The sequence below is a fragment of the Gambusia affinis genome, unplaced genomic scaffold, assembly GCF_019740435.1.
Source record: "Gambusia affinis unplaced genomic scaffold, SWU_Gaff_1.0 Scaffold1, whole genome shotgun sequence".
NCBI lineage: Eukaryota > Metazoa > Chordata > Actinopteri > Cyprinodontiformes > Poeciliidae > Gambusia > Gambusia affinis.
The window spans coordinates 96,189-122,832 of record NW_025316831.1 but is presented as its reverse complement, the minus strand read 5'-3'; the positions used below and the strand labels follow the sequence as shown (position 1 = coordinate 122,832).

At 40.5% G+C, this 26,644-nt stretch overlaps 1 protein-coding gene across 1 annotated transcript; it reads right to left on the bottom strand.

Annotated features, from left to right (window-relative positions):
• Positions 1-1,016: 1,016 nt before the first annotated feature.
• On the bottom strand, positions 1,017-18,897 carry LOC122827622 (NACHT, LRR and PYD domains-containing protein 12-like). The gene is made up of 9 exons (XM_044110522.1): positions 18,790-18,897; positions 16,850-18,647; positions 16,437-16,610; positions 15,999-16,172; positions 15,560-15,733; positions 15,119-15,292; positions 14,680-14,853; positions 14,236-14,409; positions 1,017-1,323 (listed from the first exon to the last, which is right to left on the bottom strand). The coding sequence occupies exons 1-9, from the start codon at positions 18,857-18,859 to the stop codon at positions 1,017-1,019; spliced, it is 3,219 nt and encodes a 1,072-aa protein (XP_043966457.1). The 5' UTR covers positions 18,860-18,897.
• Between the last annotated feature and the right edge of the window lie 7,747 nt (positions 18,898-26,644).

Below are 26,644 nucleotides of genomic sequence, written 5' to 3'. Positions count from 1 at the left end.
AGTTGAAGCAGTAATTACTCTTCGGAGCGTTTTCTTTTACTGCTGTTTCGAGGTGCGAAAATTACAGTTTTTGGGATGCCCTATGTTGTTCATACTATGAACTGAATTATTTATTCGGATAAATGATACTAGCAGGCAGAGGTTATTGCAAGATGGAATCCTGATAAAATATAACATTTGAACATATTGAAAGTAAATTATGGGTTCTAACGTTCTCTAATTGGTAGAGCTACTGGTTGGAATATAAATAAAGCATAAACTTAGACTATGAGTACATAGAGGTTTGTGGTAATGCTATATTGTCGAATTACTAGCTGACTAAATACAAAATATATTGAATAAATAATTTGAATGAAATAAATGAATGACTAAATAAAATAGTAAATTTAATAAAATAGTAAAGCATTTAATGCTACACATTTGGAAAATTCTTGTAGCTTTCGTAATTCTTGATTGAATAAATTTTAACAAAGAAGAATACGATGTGAATAGACTGACGGTTTGTGACTGACCATGACTAGACTAAATGTTTCATGTTTTGTTTGTTGTGTTATCGTCTGTTTGTAAATACATGGTATGAATATGATTAGAACAGAAAATAAAATTTTGAAATGAAATTGGCAACAGATTATATAACATCCCCGATTACAAGGCAAGGGAGACTATACTAAATTATCAGACAAGAATTGGCTAAACTGTGTGCACATAAAAATTAAATTGAGTAGATGTTTTGCCTATTACTTCGATGTCTGTCTGTCTAGTAACCAATCAACAGGGTTCTCTCCATTTGAGCTTCAAAACCGACGGAAGTTACCTGGACCTGCGACCCGCATTACCAGGATGGAAAGGTGAACCTGCACATTTATCGCATAAAGATTGCTTTCATCAGTTACAGATCCTGGGAGTGGAATTTGCAAAATACCAGACGACACAGGAGTGTCCAGGTTCAGGACCAGTTCCAGGAATTGACTGGGTGCGCCTGAAGGTCATCAAACGGAAGTGGTCTGAGCCACGCTTCACCGGACCACACTGAGTAGTGGAGAGGACGTCCCATGCTGTTCGTCTACAAGGGAAAGGAGACACCTGGTTCCGTTGGAGTCAGTGCACGGCAGCCGAGGAACCACGACGCACGCTCCAAGACGTGCAGGAGGATCTGCAGCTTCGGTCTTCAGATGAGGAGCATCGTCAGGGGCGGCCGGGAGCCGGCGTGGATCTGCAGTTCCAGGAGGGAGTGTAGCAGGGATTCCTGCCACGACCACTTCATATTCCTGAAATTCGAGGCTTAAAAGGCTCGGACAGGCATAATAATCCTGTTCCGATGTCCTTCCATGGGGAAAAGGAGATTTCACCTTCTCCTTAAAACTCACTGTTATATTGGCATAATAATCCAATTTTCAGTGGAGCAACGGATGCTCAGGTGGGAACCTGAGATTTACAATCAAGGAGAAAGACAGGTTCACGACGGATCAGGCTACAAGAGGATCATCATCAACTTAACTCATCTTTTTCTTGCGTTTTCTCGTTTTTGCGTGTATTTTTGGTCATTTCTTGACGAATAATTCATATTTTTTCAAGGACTATTGAAGGACATTTTATTGTGCAAAAAGTGTTTTGTAATTTTATGTGTTTATGATTTTTGCATTTTATACTTTGGGCTGTTGTTTGTATTGTGTTTTAGTTCTATGGTGTTTGTGTAAGTCTTATTACAGTTTCAATTGAGGAGGGACGCAGTGGCCCACCTCCTCCGCATCCTTATCAGATGTTTTTGTGGTATTCCTGATGTGAGAGTTGTGGCGCTGGTTCTATTTAAAAAGGAGGACTGTTATATAATGTGGCTACTGATATATAATTTAGTGTACTACGTAGTTATTTGTTCCTCTATTTGAAGCCTTAATCAATTTATTTGTGAGATCTGGTCTTTCAGATCTCAAAAGGGGGACTGTTGAAGAAAATTATTATTTTTAGTGCTTAATACAGCTAATCTTACCCCAGGTGTAAAGGTTATAATGAACAGTCTGATTTTGAACAAATTTCTTAATTTTGTGTCAAGGATTTACAACTAAACTATCCAACAGGGTAACTATCAGAGGTCAGGAACTACATCAAAAAGATTCTTTAGGAGTGTTATCAGGGCCCAGGAGGAAGCCATAAAATTAGCATTTATTGCAGGGCAGAAGCCTGTATGGTTCACAGAACATCAATCATTAACATTTAATTTCTAAGACATTTTTCTAAGTATTAATAGCAAGTTTTTAACCAAAGTGTATTATCTAAGTTTAGAATGGTGAATGCTGAATGTATTTGAAAATTGTACTGTCTATGATAATATCTGAATCAAATGGAAATTGTTTCAATGAAAATGTGTTGTTTAGTATTAGAAAATTGTTCAGGATTTATGTGATAAGGCAAAGATTCAAATCTTTGGAGATGCTGAGTGCAGACGAGCAAAATTAGTTTTGTGAAGATAATCTTTCCTTAAATCAAATTACTGAAGTTTAACTTTGTGAAGGAGACACTTTAAAATTCACAGGTATATGTGAAGTCTTATGTTAAGGGTCTATTTGTTCAGGTGGCTCTAGAGGACCAGGGTGTCAGGACACAGCTGCCCCTGCTCCTTTGTCCTCTCGGAAACCAAATGGCCTTTGATCTTTTGCGTAAATTAGGGAGGCTCTAAGTTTTTATGAGTCTCCAATGTAACTTCTAGTTGGTTAACCACAGGTACGCCTTGATTGAATACATTAAAAAGTAAGAACGCCTTCACTATAAAAGTTCGTGCACAGTAATAATAATTCAGATTGCTGTTATATTCTGCCGTTTTGGCATCAGCCTTCTCCAAAGACATGTCTTTGCCTTTTCTTTCTCTGTCTTTGCCTTTTATTCTTTGTCTGTCTCAGGTAATGAGTCTGTATCTTGGCTGCTTTGCAGCGTTTGTTGTTACTTCATTGTGGTTTTCTATTGGATTAAACGCTGTAACTCTGTGACGTCATCACGCATCGCCGTTCCTGATTGCCACACGCTGCTCGCTGGAAGAACCCGGGAAATAGGAAGAAAGAGAGAGCCAGGCTTTTTCCAAATTAAGCTAACCTTAGTATTTCTTCCTTCAATACCACCTACTGCTACAGGTGTTAAAGGAATTCAGTCTGATCTCGAGATAAGACCAACCGAACGACAAATTCCCCTCCCAGTTCCTAAGCTCCCTATATTAGAGCATGACAGCGAGAGGGAGTTTGCCGATTTGAAAATGGCTCTCGATCACCTGCTCCAGCCACATCCCAAACTTTCAGAGCATTACAAATATCGTGTGCTTATGGAGCAGTTAGTTTTGGATGAAGCACAGCTCATTGCCCAAGCATGTAGGCATTATTCACAGCCTTACACCATGGCAATGCAGGCTTTGCAATGACAGTACGGTCAGCCGCATCAGCTTGTCCAGGCAGAAATCGCTGCAGTTCTGAATGCCCCTGATGTTAAGCCAGGTGACTTTAGATCATTCCAAAGTTTTGCTCTCAATGTGGATCTGCTGGTAGGGCTGCTGACTGCACTTAAGGGCCCATGTGGGATGGAGTCGATGTCCATTGGACATATTGATCGTCGACTGAGTAAGTTGCCAAGACAATACAGAGATAACTTTGTGGAAAATCTCCAAATACGGGGTAGACTCCAAACAAGCAGTTTAAATCCCTACAATCTCAGGGATTTATCTGAATGGCTTAAAGTCAAAAAGGAAGCTCAGAGATTGTCATCAAAGATGGCACAGCGACATCAAGCTGAAAGAATTCAGGTAAACAGGAGGGACAAATTAGCTTTGCCTAGGTCGAAAAGTCAGTCCATCGTTTACTACAGCAGTGAGAAAACTAAGATGGATGACAGAACACAGCAAAACAGTCACAATAGTGCCGTGGTGAAGAAACCCAAACGTTTGTGTTTATTCTGTAAGAGTACAGAACAGTATTTGTCTCAATGCACCACTATTGCTACCTGTTCTGCTGACACCATAGAGAAGTGGATCTCAGATGGTAAAAGATGCAGAAAGTGTGGTCGCACCAGCCACGTAGCAGAACAATGTACATTGAAAAAGGTTTGTGGAGAATGTCAGAATATTCATCTGAAGGTTCTTCACATTATTTCCAAGCCAGAATCTGGAGTTTATTTTCTCACTCCCAGTCATGAAGCTACTGCCATCCCTCTAAAGCAAGATGGTAAAGTCTACTTGAAGGTTGTGCCAGTTGTGATCAGTTATGGGACAAAGACTTTACACACTCATGCAATATGGAAGTAAATATGTGCCATCAGAGTTTGAATTAAAAATGCCTCTGAAATTTGAATGCTGTATATTAGTGCTTACTTTTTCAGTATTAAAATAAATTCAGAATATATTTTTAACCTAAAAAAAATTCTGTGTCATTATTTGTACATGGTTGCAATTTTCATTTATTAAAAAAAATTCACATTCCTATTTCAAAGTCATCAAATTTTCAATATACATATTTTTCACAGTTTAAATTTTCAGTGTTAAAAAATTCAGCATATAAAAAATTCAACTTTTCAAAATTCAAATGCAATATTTTCAGTGTCCTCCAATTCAACTTGCTCAAATTCGCCGTCTAAAAATTCGCTGTAAAAATGACCAAGGTTACTTCAGGTCACAGACATTAGCAATGGATGTCCGATTCCAACATCCACCTAATCACGTGACACAACCGTCATATTGAAGAAATACCAGCATCACCCAGGCTGGCGACCATGGAGGCGATCGCAAACCCAACGGTGAGTTTAATGCTTTCATATTTCTATAGTATATTTTATTTTGTGCATGAAGTTTGATACATTATCTTAAAGCCTGATTTAAAACACGGGTTGGGCCGTTGTTAATCTTACACCGTGTAGTGCCGGCATATTACCTCTCGCTACCTCCTAGCACCCCCAGCCCCTCCCCGCTGTCCCACGTCCAATTTCCCCCGTTTTATTTCAAAAAGAAATACCACTTGGTTCAAGTCTAGAATCTTTAAAGAGAACTGATGGGTGGCGACATTCTGGGTTGTTTGTATGTTGTCTTAGGTGACACTGAGACAGGCAGTCTTAGTAAAGTCGTAATTTTTCAGGAGATGCTACCGCTAATATCGCTGCCTTGTGTGCTTCAAAGAGGGGCTGTGAACACTTTCCGACATTAATTATAACCACAACCCCATTCTGATCAGCTACCGTATTGTTCAGGTGACTTCATTACAACATCATCCAAAATACTGCTTCTCTTATCTGACAATTGTTGATATACAATATTAATTTACATTCTTTTTACTTTGCCGTATAAAACCTCGTTCTGTTACCTAGCAACACTATAAACAACCGCCTTTGTTTTTTCAGTTGATTTTAACTCATTTTCAAGAAAATATATGCTTGTAAGTACACCTGTTAACTTATTTTAGATTAAATATCATAATTTAATTTAGATTACTGTGACTTCTCAATGCTGACCTACTGATGTCAAAATACTTTTTTATTTTACTGACAATTTTTTAAATGTTTTTTTTCTTTTTTCTCTTTTCAAGGAACTTTTGCTGAATCATATTTTTGATAGACTCCGTGATCGTTTGGAGCAGGAAGAAGCAGTTTTATATCTGGGAAGAGTGTGCACAATCAAAGGTTTGTACAAATGACAAGTTTCAATATGTGATGCTTTTGAATGTTGTAACGTTTGGGTTACGTTTGAGGGAGGAGAGGAGGCGGCAGAGTCATCAGGTCGATCAAAAAAACTCGCAACCACACTGGTACTAGAATTCCACAGTGTTATCTTTAATAAACACTCTCTTCAACAACCTTGTAATGCCCGGTTGAACGGCTGCTGTAGTATCAAAACATAAATAAAATGAACAGAGTCCAAACAACGTCCGTCTAGCACGTTTCTCCCTCGCTCTCCACAGAGAAGCTACAGCGCATACGTGTGACGTCATCAGCTAGACTAGAGCATCTTAAAGAGACACCACAAATACAACTGTTACAATGTCTATAGTAACATTAGCTTTGTGTGGTCTTCAATATGATGAGATTTGAAGGGCAGTTTTTAATCGTTTATTACTCCATAATTGAAGGACTGAGCGACTGTGGAGAGATCTGTGGACGGCTGTAACATGCATCTATTATGACGTGCTACACTACCTTAAAGAAGAGGGATACCTGGACATTTCAAATGAAGCACACCTCTTCTGTTGCCATTATGTCTTCCTGCCATGTCTGCAGGATGATCTGGATACTTTCTGCAGTGGCTGGGACAATCACCCACTTCGAACTGAAGCAACATGACTCCTAACCAGCTCTGGGTTCTTGGTTGTACACATCATCCAATTCCTGAACCCCACGGTGCCTTGACAGGTTATAAAGATTATAACGGAGGCTCAGATGTATTTGCTGAACATTTTATGTTCAGATTTTTATTGAATAACAATAGCTGAATAACGGCAAACGGCTGTTTGTAACCAAGCAACCAAAATCACCAGAAGGCAATCACGTTTTAACAAGATAACTATCACATTTTAATAAGATACATATGACGTTATAACGTGATAGCGCTCAATTTTTTTTCCTGTGACAGCAATACGCTTCCGTGCCAGTTTAAAAATTCACTATTTATGAAATGTAAAGCAAAATGCTGATCATGTTACCACAGAGGTGAATTTTAGTGCTTTTATGGTAGACATGTCAGAGAACAAAAATGTTCTAAATTTGTAATGTTTGTTTTTTTTCTTTACTCAAAAGGAACCCATTAGGTACATTTGTACATTGTTGTATTGCTTTACATTACTTGAATTATAAGAATCAAAAAAGGTTTTGTCTTATGTTGTTTATTTTCTAATACCTAAAGCATATATGAACTCATCTAAGTACATCCAATAAAATTTTGCATAAAAAACTATTTCAGTTTCATATTTAAAACTGCCTGTACAAACAGTACTGACTCAGAGAAATGAAATATCTACTCTGAACATTGTGTTATTCTAGTTCCTCTAGTTTTGAATTTGACAAAACTAGAGAAATTAGAGTAACAGCAATGTTGTCGCTCTAATGAGTAATACATATGATCACATTTAAACATATGTATCGAACTTGTGATCTGACAAAATCAGAAAATTGAATTGATTCTACATTTCAACAAAACTGTTTTGTTTTAACAAACTGATTCACAAACAAAGAACTGCTACAGCTTAAATGTAGATTGTTTTTTATTTATTTATTTTTTAACAGGTCAATCACTCAAAGCAAGCCAAAGCCAGACTGCGTAGAGGAAATGCATGCTACAAAATCCTCACTGAAAGAGTTGTAATTCCAGTAGTGACAAGGAATTCTTAGTGTTTTGTAGTTTCCACGAACAATCTCCACAGACAGACTTGCTGGCAGATTTTCCCATCCAGTCCAGAATTTCATCATGTCTCCTCTTCCTCCACTCCGTGGTCTTTCAGTTAGTAAATTAAGTAAGTGGCTTGCAGATTCAACAATAGCATCCTGAAAATATAAAAGACAAAATATATAAAAGACAAAGTAGCAGTTGAAAAAGGATTAGTTAAAAAGAAATTTACACTTCATGAGAATGATCACTTTTACTCAGGAAAGCTCTGTGCTGTAGGGTTCCCACCTTTCAGAAATTAAAATAAGGATCTAGCAGATGGAAAGTGTCATTCTATTTCACTAGAGAAACTAAAACTGCAGTACCATAAGTTTTAAAGAATAAAGAGACAGTATAATTTCTTCAGTTTCCCTCTTAATTTTTTTTTACAATTGCTAGCATTCATCCTCACTGACACTGTTCAGCCTGGCATGTGTGTCTTCCGTCTCCTGTATCTTTGCTAGGACATGGTAGAGTATCGGTTGAGGACGTTTTAAAAAGACGCAGGTTGAAAGCGGCTCACCACGACTGCTAACCCTCTTTTGCACCCTAGTGTTTCTAGGCAACCGTGACATCATCAATGGTCCAAAGCGTTCTGGGGTCCTTACTAGCTCCCGCCACATTAGCTGAGCTTAACATGTCTTGTGTTTTATTTTTGTAATTATTGTTACACTAAATGTTTATATGCGTGTGATAGGCGTTACTGTCGGACATACAGAAATACCGAACAAATCGCGTCTCGTTACGGGGCGATTCCGTATTTTACGAAAGGGATGGCAATCGTACTGTGCTCTTCTCTCATTAAAATTATAGAAACTATATAAAACACAAATAAATCTACAATTTGTAAGATTAACAACGGCCCAAACCCGTGTTTTAAATCAGGCTTTAAGATAATGTATCAAACTTCATGCACAAAATAAAATATACTATAGAAATATGAAAGCATTAAACTCACCGTTGGGTTTGCGTTCGCCTCCATGGTCGCCAGCCTGGGTGATGCTGGTATTTCTTCAATATGACGGTTGTGTCACGTGATTAGGTGGATGTTGGACTCGGACATCCATTGCTAATGTCTGTGACCTGAAGTAACCTTGGCCTCTTTTACAGCGAATTTTTAGACGCTGAATTTGAGACGGCGAATTTGAGCAAGTTGAATTAGAGGACAACGAAAATATTGCATTTGAATTTTGAAAAGTTAAATTTTTTATATGCTGAATTTTTTAACATTGAAAATTTAAACTGTGAAAAATATGTATATTGAAAATTTGATGACTTTGAAATAGGAATGTGAATTTTTTTTAATAAATGAAAATTGCAACCATGTACAAAAAATGACACTGATTTTTTTTTTCATGTACAAATAATGACAGAATTTTTTTTAGGTTAAAAAGCATTCTGAATTTATTTTAATACTGAAAAAGTAAGCACTAATATACAGCATTCAAATTTCAGAGGCATTTTTAATTGAAACTCTGATGGCACATATTTACTTCCATAATGCAATCCTGGATGATGGAGCAGCTAGAGGACCATCATCCTTTCTGAAGCAACCTCTTACCTGGACCTCAAGGGAAGTCTGGAGTCCATGGCATTATGGACCATACGTCAGGACATTGCCCATGTGACTGGGTCATCTGTAGATTTCTATGTTTCCCCTGGAGAACAGCCTCAAGAGAAACATTTAATCAAAGGAGCCTTTACAGCGCAGCAGTTAGCTCTAGCTGAGCAATCATATCCAACTGACATTTTGCAAAGGCGTTATCAGCATTTGCAAGGAATCCCCATCAAATCCTTCAAAAATGTATGTCCTCTGCGTCTCATTGGAGCGAATAACACTCACCTGATCATTGCTAAGGAATCCATGCTGATAAATCCGTCAGGTGGACCAATTGCAATTCTGACCAAGTTAGGGTGGGCTTTACAAGGTCCAGATGACTGTATTCCAACTGAGTCACAGACAAAAGCATGTTACTTTACAACACTGAGGCCAGTGCCTGATGATATTTATCAGCATGTGGAGCTTCTGTGGAAGATAGATGTATTGCCTTATCACAGTGAGAAACTGGCAGTGCGTTCACGCCAAGATGACGAATAGCCATTCTGGAATCTCACACAGTGAGAGTCAATGTAGCAGACAAGCTACGCTACACTACTCCATTGCCAAGACAAAGGGATTCACCACCACTATGTGCCTCTGCAGAAGCAGTAATGCCACTCCTGCGAAGTACTTAGTGCCGTTTACAACAAGAGCCAGTTAGAGCCCAGACATATGAAGCTTAGATTAAGAAACTACTTGATGCTGGATGTGTGGTGAAACTCCACCCTGATCAGGTGAACAAATCCCTAGTTGAACATCTAGTTGAACACAATGGGAAACAGAGACTGGTTGAATGATCAGCTCCTCCCAGGCTCTACACTTGGACCCACACTCATCGGTGTTCTCCTCCGCTTTAGGGAGTATTCAGTCGCAGTAAGTAGTGGTGATATTTGAGCCATGTTTCACCAGGTCTGTCTTCTTCCCAAGAATCAGCCCCTGCTAAGGTTTATCTGGCGAAATCTTCAGAGGGAGAGGGAACCAGATGTTTATCAGTGGACAGTTTTACCATTTGGAACCACAAATAGACTTATACTTAGACTTAAACAGACTTTATTGTCATTTTTGATGCACAGGGGTGTATACATAACGAAATTTTGTTGCATATGGCACAGGACAATGTTTTGAGGTTTCAATGAGGTTACTCAGAATAAATAAAATACACCTAAAATACATACTCCTTGTTGCGCTACATTTGGGCTGCAGATCCATGTGAAAAACTCAGGAAAGGAAAATAAAGACATCTGGCAGTCTCTGAACCAAGCATTCTATGTAGATAACTGCCTTCAGAGCCTCCCTACAATAGAATCTGCTAAGTTTTTAGTAGATAAAATGCGTCAAGTGCTAGCTGAAGGTGCATTTGATATCCGTCAGTGGGCCAACAATAAACCAAACACCATTGCTCACCTACCACCAGAAGCCAAATCACAGAGCACAGAGCCATGGCTAATGGAGAATACCCACTAACTTTCACGAAATGGCACTAATCGTGAGCTCAAGGAGGCATTACAGGCAATGGAGCGTGAAATATGGGCAAGTCTTGTATCTCAGCAAATTGAGTTCAAATTCAATCCACCAGCAGCACCACAATTTGGTGGGTCATGGGAAAGGGAGATAAGATCAGTGAAGAGGGTTAGGGTAAGGGTTAGGGTCAGACAGCATTGCAAGTGGTTATGGGAACCCAAGTTGTAACTGAAGAGGTTCTTCTCACTTTGCTATGTGAAGTGGAAGGCATTTTGAATGCCAAACCCCTTGGTTATGTAACTTCTGATATCAAGGACCCAGATCCTGTCACACCCCACATGCTCCTCATGGGGCGACAGTATGCTTCTCTTCCTCAAGTGACCTACGCACCAGACTCACTCACTGAACGGTGTTGGCGACATAGCCAAATGATGGCTGCCCACTTTTGGAAACAGTTCATCAGACATTATCTACCTACTATGGAAATTCCTCATAAATGTACTCAGTCTACAGAAGATATAAGTCTGGATACCATCATCATGATTGTTGACTCCCAACTACCTCGTGCACACTGGCCTATTGGCAAAGTCATCAAGCTACACCATAGTGCAGATGATTTTGTTAGGTCAGTTGACATAAAGATGAAAGGAAGAATTTATGTCCGACCTGTCACCAAGTTGGTCTGATTACCAAGGATACCTGATGATGATGAGCCAAAGACGACATCCCCCGCTATGGGAATTCACCGGAGTCACATAACAGCTAAGACTGTTATGGGGGCAGCTGTTCTGAGTCCCCACTAGAGCACATAGTTGATTTGATAATATTGGGTCAAGCAGCAGCTAGGACAGCTAGTTGTATATTGGGGTCCTTAGTATGTGCTACTTTGTGCAGAGTTTCATTTTCTTTATTGCAGCCCAGCAAGCAAGCAACTTTGTAGGCGTAACTGAAAATATACTATACAACTAGTTCTGTAATTTGGATGGAAGTACGAACCTTCATTGAACTCTGCTAAATTAAGAGCTCTGCTTCCATGTCACCTCTTTAACCGGAGTCTCACTGTAGATGAGGAGCTAGCAAAACGGTCTCAATTTATTACAGCCACCGATGTCCATGCGATATTGAAGAGTCGCATTAGCCAACACAACCCCACAACATCCAGAGCCTTAAGGAACTCCGAGCAGATCTTATCCACCCCCGGGGCCCTGCCACCAAAGAGCTTTTTAACCACCTCAGCAACCTCGTCCCCAGAGATTGGAGAGCCCAACCCAGAGTCTCCATACTCAGCTTCCTCAATGGAAGGCATGTTGGTGGGATTGAGGAGGTCTTCGAAGTATTCTGCCCACCGGCCCACAACGTCCCGAGTTGAGGTCAGCAGCACACCATCCCCACTGTAGACAGTGTTGGTGCTGTACTGCTTCCCCCTCCTGAGACGCCGGACGGTGGACCAGAATCGCCTTGAAGCCATGCAGAAGTCTTTCTCCATGGCCTCTCCAAACTCCTCCCACGTCCGAGGTTTTGCCTTAGCAACCACCTGAGCCACATGCCACTACGGTACCCATCAGCTGCTTCTGGAGTTCCACAGGCCAAAAAGGCCTGATAGGACTCCTTCTGCAGCCTGACGGCTTCCCTCACTGAAGGTGTCCACCAACGGGTTTGAGGGTTGCCGCCGTGACAGGCACCGACAACCTTGTGGCCACAACTCCATTAAGCCGCCTCGACAATGGAGGCATGGAACACGGTCCACTCAGACTCCATGTCCCCCACATCCCTGGGACGTGTTCGAAGTTCTGCCGGAGGTGGGAGTTAAAGCTCCGTCTCACATGGCATTCCGCCAGACATTCCCAGGAGACCCTCACAACACGTTTGGGCCTGCCAGGTCTGACCGGCATCCTCCCCCACCAGCGGAGCCAACTTGTTAGAGAATTTTCGGTATTATCATTTTGTTATTACTTTAGTTCACATTCAGTCTGTTTAAAGTGTTCTCTTCCTTATGTGTGTATGAACTGACCTGGAGGTCAGGATTGTCTGTTTATCTTCATGTGAAACCGTTAAATTCTGTGTTTCTCAGACCCTAAATTCTTATCAACCAGAATACCCCCTAACTGCCTGTGAGCAGTTGTATTTTGTCTTGTTAACAGCTTGACCGAGATTTGAACCGGGCTCAGATCGTAGATCAGTTATCACACCTGGAATTGGGTTGCTGGTTGTTTAGGTTACATGTTTTACGACCTCTGTTGTTTTTACTAACTGCCCCCTATGCTGTTTTTCTTTGACAATAAAACAGGGGCTCGCGTGGAAGGATATTCAGAACTCTCTGTGAACGGCTTGGAGAAGCTGCTATCGGAGACTTCTCCTTTTGCAAAAGCTTTGTCATAAAATTCATATACGTTGTCTGTGGTTCTTTTATGTAGGTTCAAGAAAAAGTACCTATCACAACTCACCACCAGGTAGTGGTCAGTGGACAGCTCCGCACCTCTCTTCACCAGAGTGTCCAAGACATACGGCCGTAGATACGATGAAACGATGACAAAGTCGATCATCAAATTGCGGCCTAGAGTGTCCTGGTGCCAAGTGCCACATATGGACACCCTTATGTCTGAACATGGTGTTCGTTATGGACAATCCATGATGAGCACAGAAGTCCAACAACAGAACACCACTCGAGTTCAGATCGGGGGGGCTGTTCCTATAAATATAAAAACTAAATCAACTGTAATGTGAATATTTAAAGGAGGGAGATAAACTCTGAGATTGTTGAGAGCAGGCAGTGATGAATATAAAGTCTGACAGTAGTTGGGAGGATTATTTCTCATCCAATAATCACTGGATGAGAAATAGGATTTTTGTCAGTACGCGGCCATTGCCACATACTGAGTGAATTACCATGGAAGTTCAGGACAGCTTGTGACTTTGCAAGCTTCTCCAGATTTAGATGGAAATAATAAGAAGATGGATGTGAAGTTTGTGTTTCGATTGTTTTAAAACTCAAAGACGATAGTAGGCCTGTCTCTGACCCCTCTGATCTACAGTCCTAGTGATGTCATGTAATGTACAGACCCACTCAAAAAATTAGATTATTGAAAAGTAAATACATTTTTCCTGGAGTTTCCTGGATGATTGTAGCTCAGATTATGTATCTTAATTAATCCACATAAGGTAGATTAATTACGTGGATTATGTAGATTACCTACATAATCAATAAATTTGAGATAATAATGCAGTTGTTTGTATTCACAAGGAAGAAAGGTCAGAGAAGAACAGTTGATAAATGTATCATTCAAATAACATTCATTTAATCTTTGATTGCAGGTAACTGACAGAAATCTTGTTTCACCAGGATTCAGAACATTTTACCTGAGAGTTTCCAGGTTGCAGTTTGGACTCTTCAGTCCAGCTGAAAGTAGCTTCACTCCTGAATCCTGCAGGTTGTTGTTACTCAGGTCCAGTTCTCTGAGACTGGAGGACTGGGAGCGGAGAACTGAGGACAGAGCTTCACAACTTCTCTCTGAGAGGTTACAGAGACTCAGTCTGAGAAGACAGAAGAAAAGCTGATATGAAACAATCAATACTGATGTTTCTATCTTTCCAGTCACCAATATTCTCCCTGGAAAGATTAGCTGAACTATCTTATTTTACACATCTTTGTGTTTCATTTGTTGTGAACTTTTTCCATTCTAAAAAACTGAAACAAAAATCAACATTAACGTTATCATTAGTAGATTCTTACTATCAAAATAAATGCAGTGACAATGTATAAAAGAGTGAACCCTAGAGTGGATTGAGAACATTGTACCTGAGAGTTTCCAGGTTGCAGTTTGGACTCTTCAGTCCAGCAGAGAGAAGCTTCACTCCTGAATCCTGCAGGTTGTTGTTACTCAGGTCCAGTTCTCTGAGACTGGAGGACTGGGAGCTGAGAACTGAGGACAGAGCTTCACAGCTTCTCTCTGAGACGTTACAGCCACTCAGTCTGAGGACACAGGAGGAAAAAATCGGGTGTTAAACAATTAATCAACAATGTTTCTATCTTTCCAGTCACCAATATTCTCCCTGGAAAGATCAGCTGAACTATCTTATTTTACACATCCTTGTGTTTCATTTGTTGTGAACTTTTTCCATTCTAAAAAACTGAAACAAAAATCAACATTAACGTTATCATTAGTAGATTCTTACTATCAAAAATAAATGCAGTGACAATGTATAAAAGAGTGAACCCTAGAGTGGATTGAGAACATTTTACCTGAGAGTTTCCAGGTTGCAGTTTGGACTCTTCAGTCCAGCAGAGAGAAGCTTCACTCCTGAATCCCACAGGTTGTTGTTACTCAGGTCCAGTTCTCTGAGACTGGAGGACTGGGAGCTGTGAACTGAGGACAGAACTTCACAACTTTTCACAGAGAGGTTACAGTCATTCAGTCTGAGGAGAAAGGGACGAAAAAGCTGATAAGAATAAATTAATCAATACTGGTGTTTATATCATTTTCAGTCACCAATGTTTTTCTTGAAAATATTAGCTGAACTGTCTTATTTGGTTTCATTTTGTTGTGAACTTTTTCCATTCTAAAAAAACTGAAACAAGTATAAACATTTGTGTCATCATCAGCAGATTTCTCAAAATCAAAAATAAATGCAGTGACAATGTACAAAAGAGTGAACCCTAGAGTGGATTGAGAACATTGTACCTGAGAGTTTCCAGGTTGCAGTTTGGACTCTTCAGTCCAGCTGAAAGTAGCTTCACTCCTGAATCCTGCAGGTTGTTGTTACTCAGGTCCAGTTCTCTGAGACTGGAGGACTGGGAGCTGAGAACTGAGGACAGAGCTTCACAACTTCTCTCTGTGAGGTTACAGTCACTCAGTCTGAGGAGACGGGGGGGGGGGGGGAGAAAAATCACGTGTTAAACAATTAATCAACGATGTTTCTATCTTTCCAGCCACCAATATTCTCCCTGGATAGATTAGCTGAACTATCTTATTTTACACATCTTTGTGTTTCATTTGTTGTGAACTTTTTCAATTCTACAAAAATGAACATTAACGTTATCATTAGTAGATTCTTACTATCAAAATAAATGCAGTGACAATGTATAAAAGAGTGAACCCTAGAGTGGATTGAGAACATTGTACCTGAGAGTTTCCAGGTTGCAGTTTGGACTCTTCAGTCCAGCAGAGAGAAGCTTCACTCCTGAATCCCACAGGTTGTTGTTACTCAGGTCCAGTTCTCTGAGACTGGAGGACTGGGAGCTGAGAACTGAGGACAGAACTTCACAACTTCTCTCTGAGAGGTTACAGAGACTCAGTCTGAGGAGAAAGGGACGAAAAAGCTGATAAGAATAAATTAATCAAAACTGGTGTTTATATCATTTTCAGTCACCAATGTTTTTCTTGAAAATATTAGCTGAACTGTCTTATTTGGTTTCATTTTGTTGTGAACTTTTTCCATTCTAAAAAAACTGAAACAAGTATAAATATTTATGTCATCATCAGCAGATTTCTCAAAATCAAAAATAAATGCAGTGACAATGTACAAAAGAGTGCACACTAGAGTGGATTCAGAACATTTTACCTGAGAGTTTCCAGGTTGCAGTTTGGACTCTTCAGTCCAGCAGAGAGAAGCTTCACTCCTGAATCCCACAGGTTGTTGTTACTCAGGTCCAGTTCTCTGAGACTGGAGGACTGGGAGCTGAGAACTGAGGACAGAACTTCACAACTTCTCTCTGTGAGGTTACAGTCACTCAGTCTGAGGAGAAAGGGACGAAAAAGCTGATAAGAATAAATTAATCAATACTGGTGTTTATATCTTTTCAGTCACCAATGTTTTTCATAAAAATATTAGCTGAACTGTCTTATTTGGTTTCATTTTGTTGTGAACTTTTTCCATTCTAAAAAAACTGAAACAAGTATAAACATTTGTGTCATCATCAGCAGATTTCTCAAAATCAAAAATAAATGCAGTGACAATGTACAAAAGAGTGAACCCTAGAGTGGATTGAGAACATTGTACCTGAGAGTTTCCAGGTTGCAGTTTGGACTCTTCAGTCCAGCAGAGAGAAGCTTCACTCCTGAATCCCACAGGTTGTTGTTACTCAGGTCCAGTTCTCTGAGACTGGAGGACTGGGAGCTGAGAACTGAGGACAGAACTTCACAACTTCTCTCTGTGAGGTTACAGTCACTCAGTCTGAGAAGACAGGGGGGGGAGAAAAATCACGTGTTAAACAATTAATCAATAATGTTTCTATCTTTCCAGCCACCAATATTCTCCCTGGAAAGATTAGCTGAACTATCTTATTTTATTTTGTATTTCATTTTGTTGTGAACTTTTTCCATTTGAAAAAAACTGAAACAAGAATAAATATTTACTTCATCATTAACAGATTTCTCATTATCAATAACTATAGTAACAATATGTGTTCTTACAGAGCTTTGTTGGAGGCTTTAACCACTGGCAGCAGCCTCAGAAGAATGTCCTCTGAAGCAGAATATTTCTTCAGATTAAACACTTCCAGATCTTCTCCTGATGAAACCAAGATGAAACCCAGAGCTGACCAATGAGCAGGAGACAGTTCATCTGTGGAGAGACGTCCTGAACTCTGAAACCGTTGGATCTCCTTTACTAGAGAACGATCATCCAGTTCATTCAGACAGTGGAACAGATTGATGCTTTTTTCTGCAGACACATTCTCATTGATCTTTTCCTTGATGTACTGAGCCGTTTTGTGATTGGTCTGTGCGCTACCTCCTGTCTGTTTCACCAGACCTTGTAGGAGTCTCTGATTGGTCTGCAGTGAAAGTCCAAGGAGGAAGCGGAGGAACATGTCCAGGTGTCCATTTGGACTCTGTAAGGCCTGGTCAACAGCTGTTTGATGGAGATAATTCATATTGGATTTGTTGAATAATATAGAAAACAAGGAGGATTTTGGTTCTTTTGTTTCCGTCAGGTTGACACCAGAGTTGATGAAGGTCAGATGAACATGAAGAGCAGCCAGAAACTCCTGAACACTCAGATGGACAAAGCAGAACACCTTTTCCTGGTACAGCCCTCTCTCCTCTTTAAAAATCTGTGTGAACACTCCTGAGTACACTGAGGCTGCTCTGATATTGATGCCACACTCTGTCAGGTCTGATTCATAGAAGATCAGGTTTCCTTTCTGCAGCTGATCAAAAGCCAGTTTTCCCAGAGACTCAATCATCTTCCTGCTCTCTGGACTCCAGTGTGGATCTGATTCAGCTCCTCCATCGTACTTGACCTTCTTCACTTTGGCCTGAACCACCAGGAAGTGGATGTACATCTCAGTCAGGGTTCTGGGCAGCTCTCCTCCCTCTCTGCTCTTCAGCACATCCTCCAGAACTGTAGCAGTGATCCAGCAGAAGACTGGGATGTGGCACATGATGTGGAGGCTTCGTGATGTCTTCATATGGGAGATGATCCTGCTGGCCTGCTCCTCATCTCTGAATCTCTTCCTGAAGTACTCCTCCTTCTGTGGGTCGTTGAACCCTCTGACTTCTGTTACCATGCCTATACATTCAGGAGGGATCTGATTGGCTGCTGCAGGTCGTGTGGTTATCCAGAAGTGAGCAGAGGGAAGCAGTTTCCCCCTGATGAGGTTTGTCAGCAGAACATCCACTGAGGTGGACTCTGTAGCATCAGTCAGGATCTCCTTGTTGTGGAAGTCCAGAGGAAGTCGACTCTCATCCAAGCCATCAAAGATGAACAGAACCTGGAAGTGTTCAAAGCTGCAGATTTCTTTGGTTTCAGTAAAGAAATAATGAACAAGTTCCACCAAACTGAACTTTTTCTCTTTCAGCACATTCAGCTCTCTGAAAGTGAATGGAAATATGAACTGGATGTTCTGGTGGGCTTTGTCTTCAGCCCAGTCCAGAGTGAACTTCTGTGTTAAGACTGTTTTCCCAATGCCAGCCACTCCCTTTGTCATCACTGTTCTGATTGGTTGATCTCTTCCAGGTGGGACTTTAAAGATGTCTTCTTGTCTGATTGTTGTTTCTGGTCTGTGTGGTTTCCTGGATGCTGTTTCAATCTGTCTGACCTCATGTTCATCATTGACCTCTCTAGTCCCTCCCTCTGTGATGTAGAGCTCTGTGTAGATCTGGTTCAGAAGGGTTGGACTTCCTGCTTTAGCAATCCCCTCAAACACACACTGGAACTTCTTCTTCAGACCAGATTTAAGATGATGTTGACAATCCGCAGCAGGATGTTCTTAATAAACACAAAATTAAAATCAGGAAGGAAATATATTCAACTTTTGAAGATGATATGAATAAATGTGATTTCATCTCTTCAGACATCAGTAGATGTGTGATTTGTCCTTCTGGTTAAATCTTTGTAGAAATCCTCTTACTCTGCCTCTGCAGACAGTCAGCCAGCTCCTCCTGCTTCATCATCCTCAGAAAGTTCAGTGTGATCTTCATCACTGCCTCTCTGCTGCTCTTCCTCTGTCAGTACATCAGATACTGACAGATACCTGGACACTGACAGTCTTGTGGTTTACAAATTGCAGCTTAGAGATAAGTCAACAATCCAACCAAAAAAGGGCCAAATAAGAACTGGGTTTGTAAATAAGCCAGTGGCTAGAAAACCTATACACAGAACAAGTCCTTGTTTTTAATAATGTAACATTGTTTACTGTACTTTCCTTTATTATTTTTTAAAGCAGTAGTTGTACACGTTCAGACCATAAATATGGAGTCCAGCTGTGTTTGATGCTGTTGGGTAGATGGACCATTGGGGACCTCTGAGCTCTGCTGGTGCAAACTGAGGAGGAACAAGAACAATTATGATGGAAAGAAATATTCATCCACACTGTAAAAAGTAATAAGTTCACTTTACTTAAAAAAAGTTAGGAAACCGATTGCCTCAAAATCTTCAAGTAAAGTAGCTAATTCATTTTAAGGTGTTATTGCTAAAAATAACTATGTTTAGACCACTCAGATAAAGGCAGTAAACCTGAGTGCCGTTAACTCAAAATCATTAATTGGGTTAACTGTAAAATATTCATTCAGACAACTCATGCAATGGCAGTAAACTTGAGTGCCGTTAACTCAAAATCATTAGTAAAGTTGACTATAAAATGTCAATTATGACTACTTCAAATTGTGAGTTATGTCAATTAAGCAGTACTCATAAAAATAAGTTATACTTACACGTTTAAGAGTTCACATTACTTGCAAAATATCAGGAAACCAATTGCCTTGATATGTTCAAGTAAGATGAACCAAAAGTGTTAAGTTATTGGAACGAAGAGCCAACAGACAACAGTTTGAATGGAAAAATTTTTTTAATAATTAAACAAGTTTACCTTAAATACAAGGTTCTCAAGTGTGGTTACATACACACTAACCTGGAAACAAAGTTTTCCATAGACTTTTTTAAGGAAAAAAAATGACTTTTTTCTAGGGTAGCCTTCAATCTAATATTGAATCCTTCAAATGGCCCTCAGTCTTTAAAACTTTGAGAATCCCTGCTTAAATATCTGTTGACTGGTGTGAAACAAAAACTCAATTCTCAATACTAGAGCCTAACATTTATCATAACATTGATAAAGTAAATAATGAAGTAGTGAAGTGAAGTAATGTTTCTCCTCATTAACATAAAACCATTTAGTAGTCTGCAAATGCAATGATGCTCTCTCCAACAAAAAAAGAATCAAACAAGAAATAAAAATCACTTTTCCAATAACGGTAAAGGTATCAACATTGATCCATAATGTCACATCACATTCACTCATTGCATCAGAAGATTTTTGAGTGATTGTATTTTTGGTTTTAGGGATTTATGTCCAAGTGAGAGAAGCACCCTTTGGATGAAGTCAAAGGTGTACTTCAGTTGTTGAGGGTACTCCAAATTCAGAGTATAAATAAGTCCAAAGAGCAAGCACATGGCATGTGGAAGATTCCCAAGATCATTCATGACAAGACTTCCTTCCAAAATGATGGCAGTACTTGAAGACTGGAGGTGCAGTGAGTCAGTGGAGGCCTGCCTGTCCTCAGGAATGATGGTCAGGATCCCAATGGGGTGTGAGACACGTCTGGGTCTTCGCAGTCCTAACAACAATAGAAGCAACACCACAATTACATATCAACATAACACTTCTTTAGGGTGACCAGACGTCCTCTTTTTCCCGGACATGTCCTACTTTTCAGACCTAAAAAAATGTCCGGGGGGAATTTAAAAATCGTTAGGGATTTTGGTCAACTGCCTCAAAACACATTACATAGCTTACAGTGCATTGTGATTACATTGCCACTCCGTTCCACTACTCCATTCCAGGTTTCTTTGGGTTAGGGTAGGGTTATCGGTAGCTACCGATCTCTTGTGCTACCGCTGGTTCGACTCCCCCTCCCCCCGTCTCCCCCCTCTCCACCCCCCGTTGGCGCATGTGTGTCCTCCGATTATCCCCCCCCGCCAACAAAAATAGAACTGACCTCACTTTCAGAAACCCAAATCTGGTGACCCTACACTTCTTCATCACGGCTGCTTCTCCTACAGTTTACAGCTGCCCTACCTATGGCAGTCTACTCATCATAAGCCTTCTATAACAGTACAGCGGCTTTTTTAACCCGTCAACATCTTTATCCTTATCCCTTTTCCCTTTGTTGTTTTGCGGACAGCTTTTTTTGCTCTGCCGCTCCATCTTGTTGCCACTAAATAAACATGATATTTTCGACTAACGTTAGTCCCAGGCATCGCTAAATCATTACACATAAAGTTAACCAAAAAACCTGGACTTACGGATGAATTATACGGCCGAGATAACGAATATAAGTTTGCTAAAAAACAGTGGGACTTACCGTGACCAAACTTAGCTGCAGCAACCGCCGTATTGTTGACAGTTTGTCGTTTCTTTCAAACACGTCGTCACTCGTCAGTGTCCAATGCGCATGTGCATTTAACGAGAGCTGCCGAATGATGCCGAGTTTTTTGCTGGTTATGCAGATGCGTTTTGCTCACTCATAACTCCAAGTTCGGGTTACTTGCTGCTGATGAGTTTGATTACTTGCCTCAGTAGAAAGTTGTCTTTGCTAAGTTTAAGTTAGTATAGTCAACAGACTAAGCTGGAATGAGTTCAGGTCACTTTTCTTTTTGAGTACACTTTACTTTTACATTTTACAGTGCAGTAGTATTCGCAAATGAAACTACAAAGCATGCATACAGTTTTAGGGTGAAGGTTTCACTTTACAGTTTGCCACAGGGACAAATTTTGAAAAAGTGGCACAAAAAATCCATCCATCCATTTTCTAATCACCCTTTGTCCCTAATGGGGTCCAGAGGGCTGCTGGTTCCTCTCCAGCTGTGTTCCGGGCGAGAGGCGGGGTTCACCCTGGACAGGTCGCCAGTCTGTCGCAGGGCAACACAGAAACATACAGGACACACAACCATTCACACACACACACTCACACCTAGGGAGAATTTAGAGACCAATTAACCTGACAGTCATGTTTTTGGACTGTGGGAGGAAGCCGGAGAACCCGGAGAGAACCCACCATGCACAGGGAGAACATGCAAACTCCATGCAGAAAGATCCCGGGCCGGGAATCGAACCCAGGACCTTCTTGCTGCAAGGCAACAGCTCTACCAACTGCACCACTGTGCAGCCCCACACAAAAAATCCTGATACGTAAAACTGCACATGCATGTGGCTGTTCATCTTTCCTTCACATATGCCAATTTGCAAGAAATAGACACCTGTCCTGGGCCAGGTGTTCTGGAGCAGATGACCTGGATACCTGGACTCCAGTCGTCACAGTATACGGTGTAACAGATGGCACGGTCTCTCCAATACTGGATCCTGTTGCGCACATAGATGCAGGAGCAATGCTCCAGTGAGCCTATATTGCTCACAGCCAGCTGCCATCAAGGGCCAGAAGATCTTGGTATTCACTAAAATCGCATTCCCTCCTGATTCTCCCATTTAGAATGTTGTTCAGCTGTGCCAAATGTATCCTTAAGGTATCATTACGAATGGATGTCAAGATATTTATATTTATATAACAGCTATAACAGAACGGTTCACACCTTGTCACAATAGATATGTTAATCTGTGGTAAAATAAGCAAATGAACAAATCAATAAACAAAACTGTTGTGTGTCTCATCCTACTGGGGAGAGGATTGTGAGGAAAGATTGGAATGTTGTGCTGACTGTGGTTTAGGATAGGGGCTGCCGTAATGACCTTTTTTGTTAATTTGAAAGGTCTTAATGTATAATTATGGTTCACCAGAGGAAGTATATATTAGAATTTTTGAATGCTTATGATAAAGTTGATCTATGGTTAAATTTCAATATATAACAAAGGATCTTTGGGAATCATGATTGCCCACCTCACCATTTGTGTCACCAGATCAAGTGTATGCACACTGATCATGTTTGGCATGAGAAACATATCTTCATGTCAAGTTTGGTGTTTTATAAATCAAAACCTTTGATGTCGCAGAATCCAGAATGCCTCCAACAACTTCCATTCTACCCATTTTACCTGTGCTTTCAGATAACATCCAACACACACTGCATTAAAATACAAAAACATTTCAGACTGGCTCAGTCTGAAATGTTTTTCCATCATTGTAAATGTTTCAGGTACAGCTCACCTCGTTGATGGTGGAGATCCAGGAGATTTGAAGTCATTATAAAGACCCTTAGACCTGTCACTCTTAAAGGACACACAGCTGGGTTCTGGTTCTTGTTCATCAAGAAATCTGATATTAAAAAAAATTATTTCAACATTATTCCATCCATAGTTTCTAGGATAAATCATATTGAAAATGTTTGTCATTCAGATCCAGAAAATGTGTTAGAAGTTGGTGAGTTTTTCCAGATGTCTCCTGCTGGAACCCAGAGCTTCATCACCACGTCTGTTCTGGCCTGATATAGTGAACGCTGTGTGAAAAGGGCTGAGGACACTTAGAGATGGCGACCTCACCTCTGACCTTTGCTCTGGCTCTCATCTTCCCCACACAGAGTGTTTTTAGAGGGAGGGACTCCCTCCTCTCTGTCCTCACACTGATCCATGCTGCTGAGTTCACTTCAGCTCACACACACTTTCTACATTCACCTGCAGAGGAAACACACATCATTCATCAGCTCTGATCATCCTTCACATCATTAGAAAACGATCAGCTGCTCCTCCTCTGATTGGATCTTCTCTGCTTCATATCAGTGTCCGTTGAATGCAGTCAGACAGCAGAGAGGCAGAGGAAGCTGCATCACTTCTATCAGTCCACTAGATGGAGACATGGAGCAACATTTACATTCCTTTACTCCGACTGAACATCAGGAACTATTTATTTTACAATCATCAAACTCTACAAGTGGATTATATACATCAAAGATGAACAATTTAATATTCTGTCTGAATCAAACACATTTTAACATAGTCATTTTATCTTGAAAGGAACCGCAGGAAGCAGCAAGATGTTGTGTGTAACTTTAATGATAGAGACCAGAATTTGTTTATGGGAAATAAAACATGAAGCAATTTTTTCAGAAAAGAAAACAATGGAACATCAGCTGTTCGTCATGTTTGATTTCAATTAATCAATAATCTAATAATCATGTAGATTAAACTGTAGATTCAAACAGTAAACATTAAACTTTGAGTTAAAGTTGGAAGTGAACATGTTCTCCAAACACCAGATAGTAAAACAAAGTAGGAAAGTTCCTGAAGACAAAGTTCAAGTAAGAAACAAAGTAAACTTACAGTTTGTTCAAACGGTAAAACAATGAAGAACTTCTGAACACAGCAGACTGAGGTTCAACAGAACTTTGGTGGAACCAGATTGAGTTTTAACAAAACACTGAAATCAAAGTGAAACAGAAATCAAGACCCACTTTTGTTATAGCGATGACATTCCAGTTTCTGTTCCTTTCTGGTTGATCTAAGGAGGAACAAAGGAAACTTTTGATCAGGCTCATTCCTGATCAAAAGCTTCTTCTGTTATTGTTTATTAAAATAAAGTTTTAGTCAACAGGATCACGAGTCTGTGTGAAAAGTCAGAACTTTCTAATAGCTGATAGATTTCATCATTAACCATCAAAATATCTGAAACTAAATGAGCTTCAGGAGAAACAGGGGCGAAAACCAGAAAGATTCCTGCACTTCACCTGAGCGCTGACTGACCCTGAGTTACAGCAACCTTCAATAATCTCTATCTTCAATAATCTCTATCTTCAATAATCTCTATCTTCAATAATCTCTATCAGCCTTCCAGAAATTAAAGCCTTCTTCTAATGACTGAACAGATTTTTACATGTTTCCTCTCATTTGTAGAGGATTTTTCTTTATCAATGATCTCTACATCTGGGCAGTTGGAAGGCCTCTTTACCATCACCCTAATCTTTACCTCCTCCCACAGATTCAGGTCAGAACTCTGGCTGAGCTGCACAAAACATTGAATTTACTTCCAGTCAGATAAAAACATGTTGATTCAATTAAATCTGCCACAAATACATATTCATATGAATATATATAATTAGCTGTTTCTTCCTCTGTATTTTTGATCATGTTTCTGAAACATAAATTAACAATTATTTTTTAGAAAATGAACATTTTCACTATTTCTGTAAAATATCCTAAATATTTTATAGTTCAAACTAAGTCATGTCTTCTGATCTGACTGTGATCATCTTTATTATTTATATTCTGCATAAATCTTCCCTTCATGATGCTCCTCATTCAGTTTAATGAAGATTAGCTGATAAAATCTAGAATCATGTTATTAGCGACTGTCAAACGTTGTCGAGCAGCTGAATAGGGGAATCCTTGTTGACACGCCAGCTGATCAAAAACCAAATCCAGGATGCAGTTTAAGATGGTTTTATTTTATCGATATTGTCAATATCCAAGGCAGAACATTGTCCAAAGCAGCATTAAAACCGGATCTGCAGGTCTGAACAGTAATCAAAGACAAAAACATACAAGCTTACGGCGGTCAGTAAAAAGTAAACCTCCCCCATCACCCGCTCACTAAAGTCACCAGGTGAGCAACAGGTGATTCACCATCACAAATAACACCACGTGATCCCGCTCTACGCCTGTCCACAACAAATGTAAACTAAATCCATTTTGTTGTTCTTGAAGTTCTGGTTGGACAGAGGAGTTGGATACTGCAGCTGCCTAACAAGTCTATCAGACTACAGGCCCCCGCAGCGCAGCTCGCGCCTAACAAGTCTGCGATAATATCGCCATGGTCCAAGCATGCTGTGAAGCTCCTTCTCAAAGGGATTGCTAAGCATAGCTCCTCTATTCCCGATAGCGGAAACCGATCACACTCCCATTACCAGGAGTCTCACCACTGCGCTCCGTTCTGGAGCTTTCTCCTCCTACACCTAAGCTCTCCTCCATGCGCTTTCCTCCTAGCCTTCCATGGATTTCTTGGGCTGAGTGAGTTCACGTCTGCATCGAAAGTATTCAGTTCGTCACGAGATCTATCTATATCTGATCTAAAATTCTTCGCAGACCACTACATACATACATACATACATACATACATCCATCCATCCATCCATCCATCCATCCATCCATCCATCCATCCATCCATCCATCCATCCATCCATCCATCCATCCATCCATCCATCCATCCATCCATCCATCCATCCATCCATCCATCCATCCATCCATCCATCCATCCATCCATCCATCCATCCATCCATCCATGCGGACCACTACAACCTTTACATTAAACACACCAAAACGAAAGGTTTGTGTACTATCGCTATCGCACGCATGAACGGTCCGTTCTGTCCTTTTTGCTCAAATTCACATGTAAAGACATCAACTCTGCCACGAATCCAAATCTCTGTTTCTCACACCTGAATGCTTCGCCATGACTGCTAACTGGTTCACTCACCACCTCAGACTGACGTTAGCAGCTTGCGGTCTTCCACCTAGTCACTTTTCAGGCCATTCTTTTAGTGTAGGCGCTGCAACATCTACCGCCGTTCAAGGCGTCCCTGTAGCTTCTCTCCTTCAGCTCGGACGCTGGGCATCCTCAGCCTTCTCATCTCACATCAGACCCGATCTCTCAATCCTACTCAAAGCTCAACGTTCCATATCCGCAGGTGAGCATCTCATCATGTCTGGTGGTGGAGCGTTTCGCCATCTTTAACATCTCATTCTGCCTAGGAGATCCAGCGGTCCTCTGCCCTCGGCTCAACAGCAGCCATTCCATCCTCCACAGATCATCAAGCGGTTCGCGCCT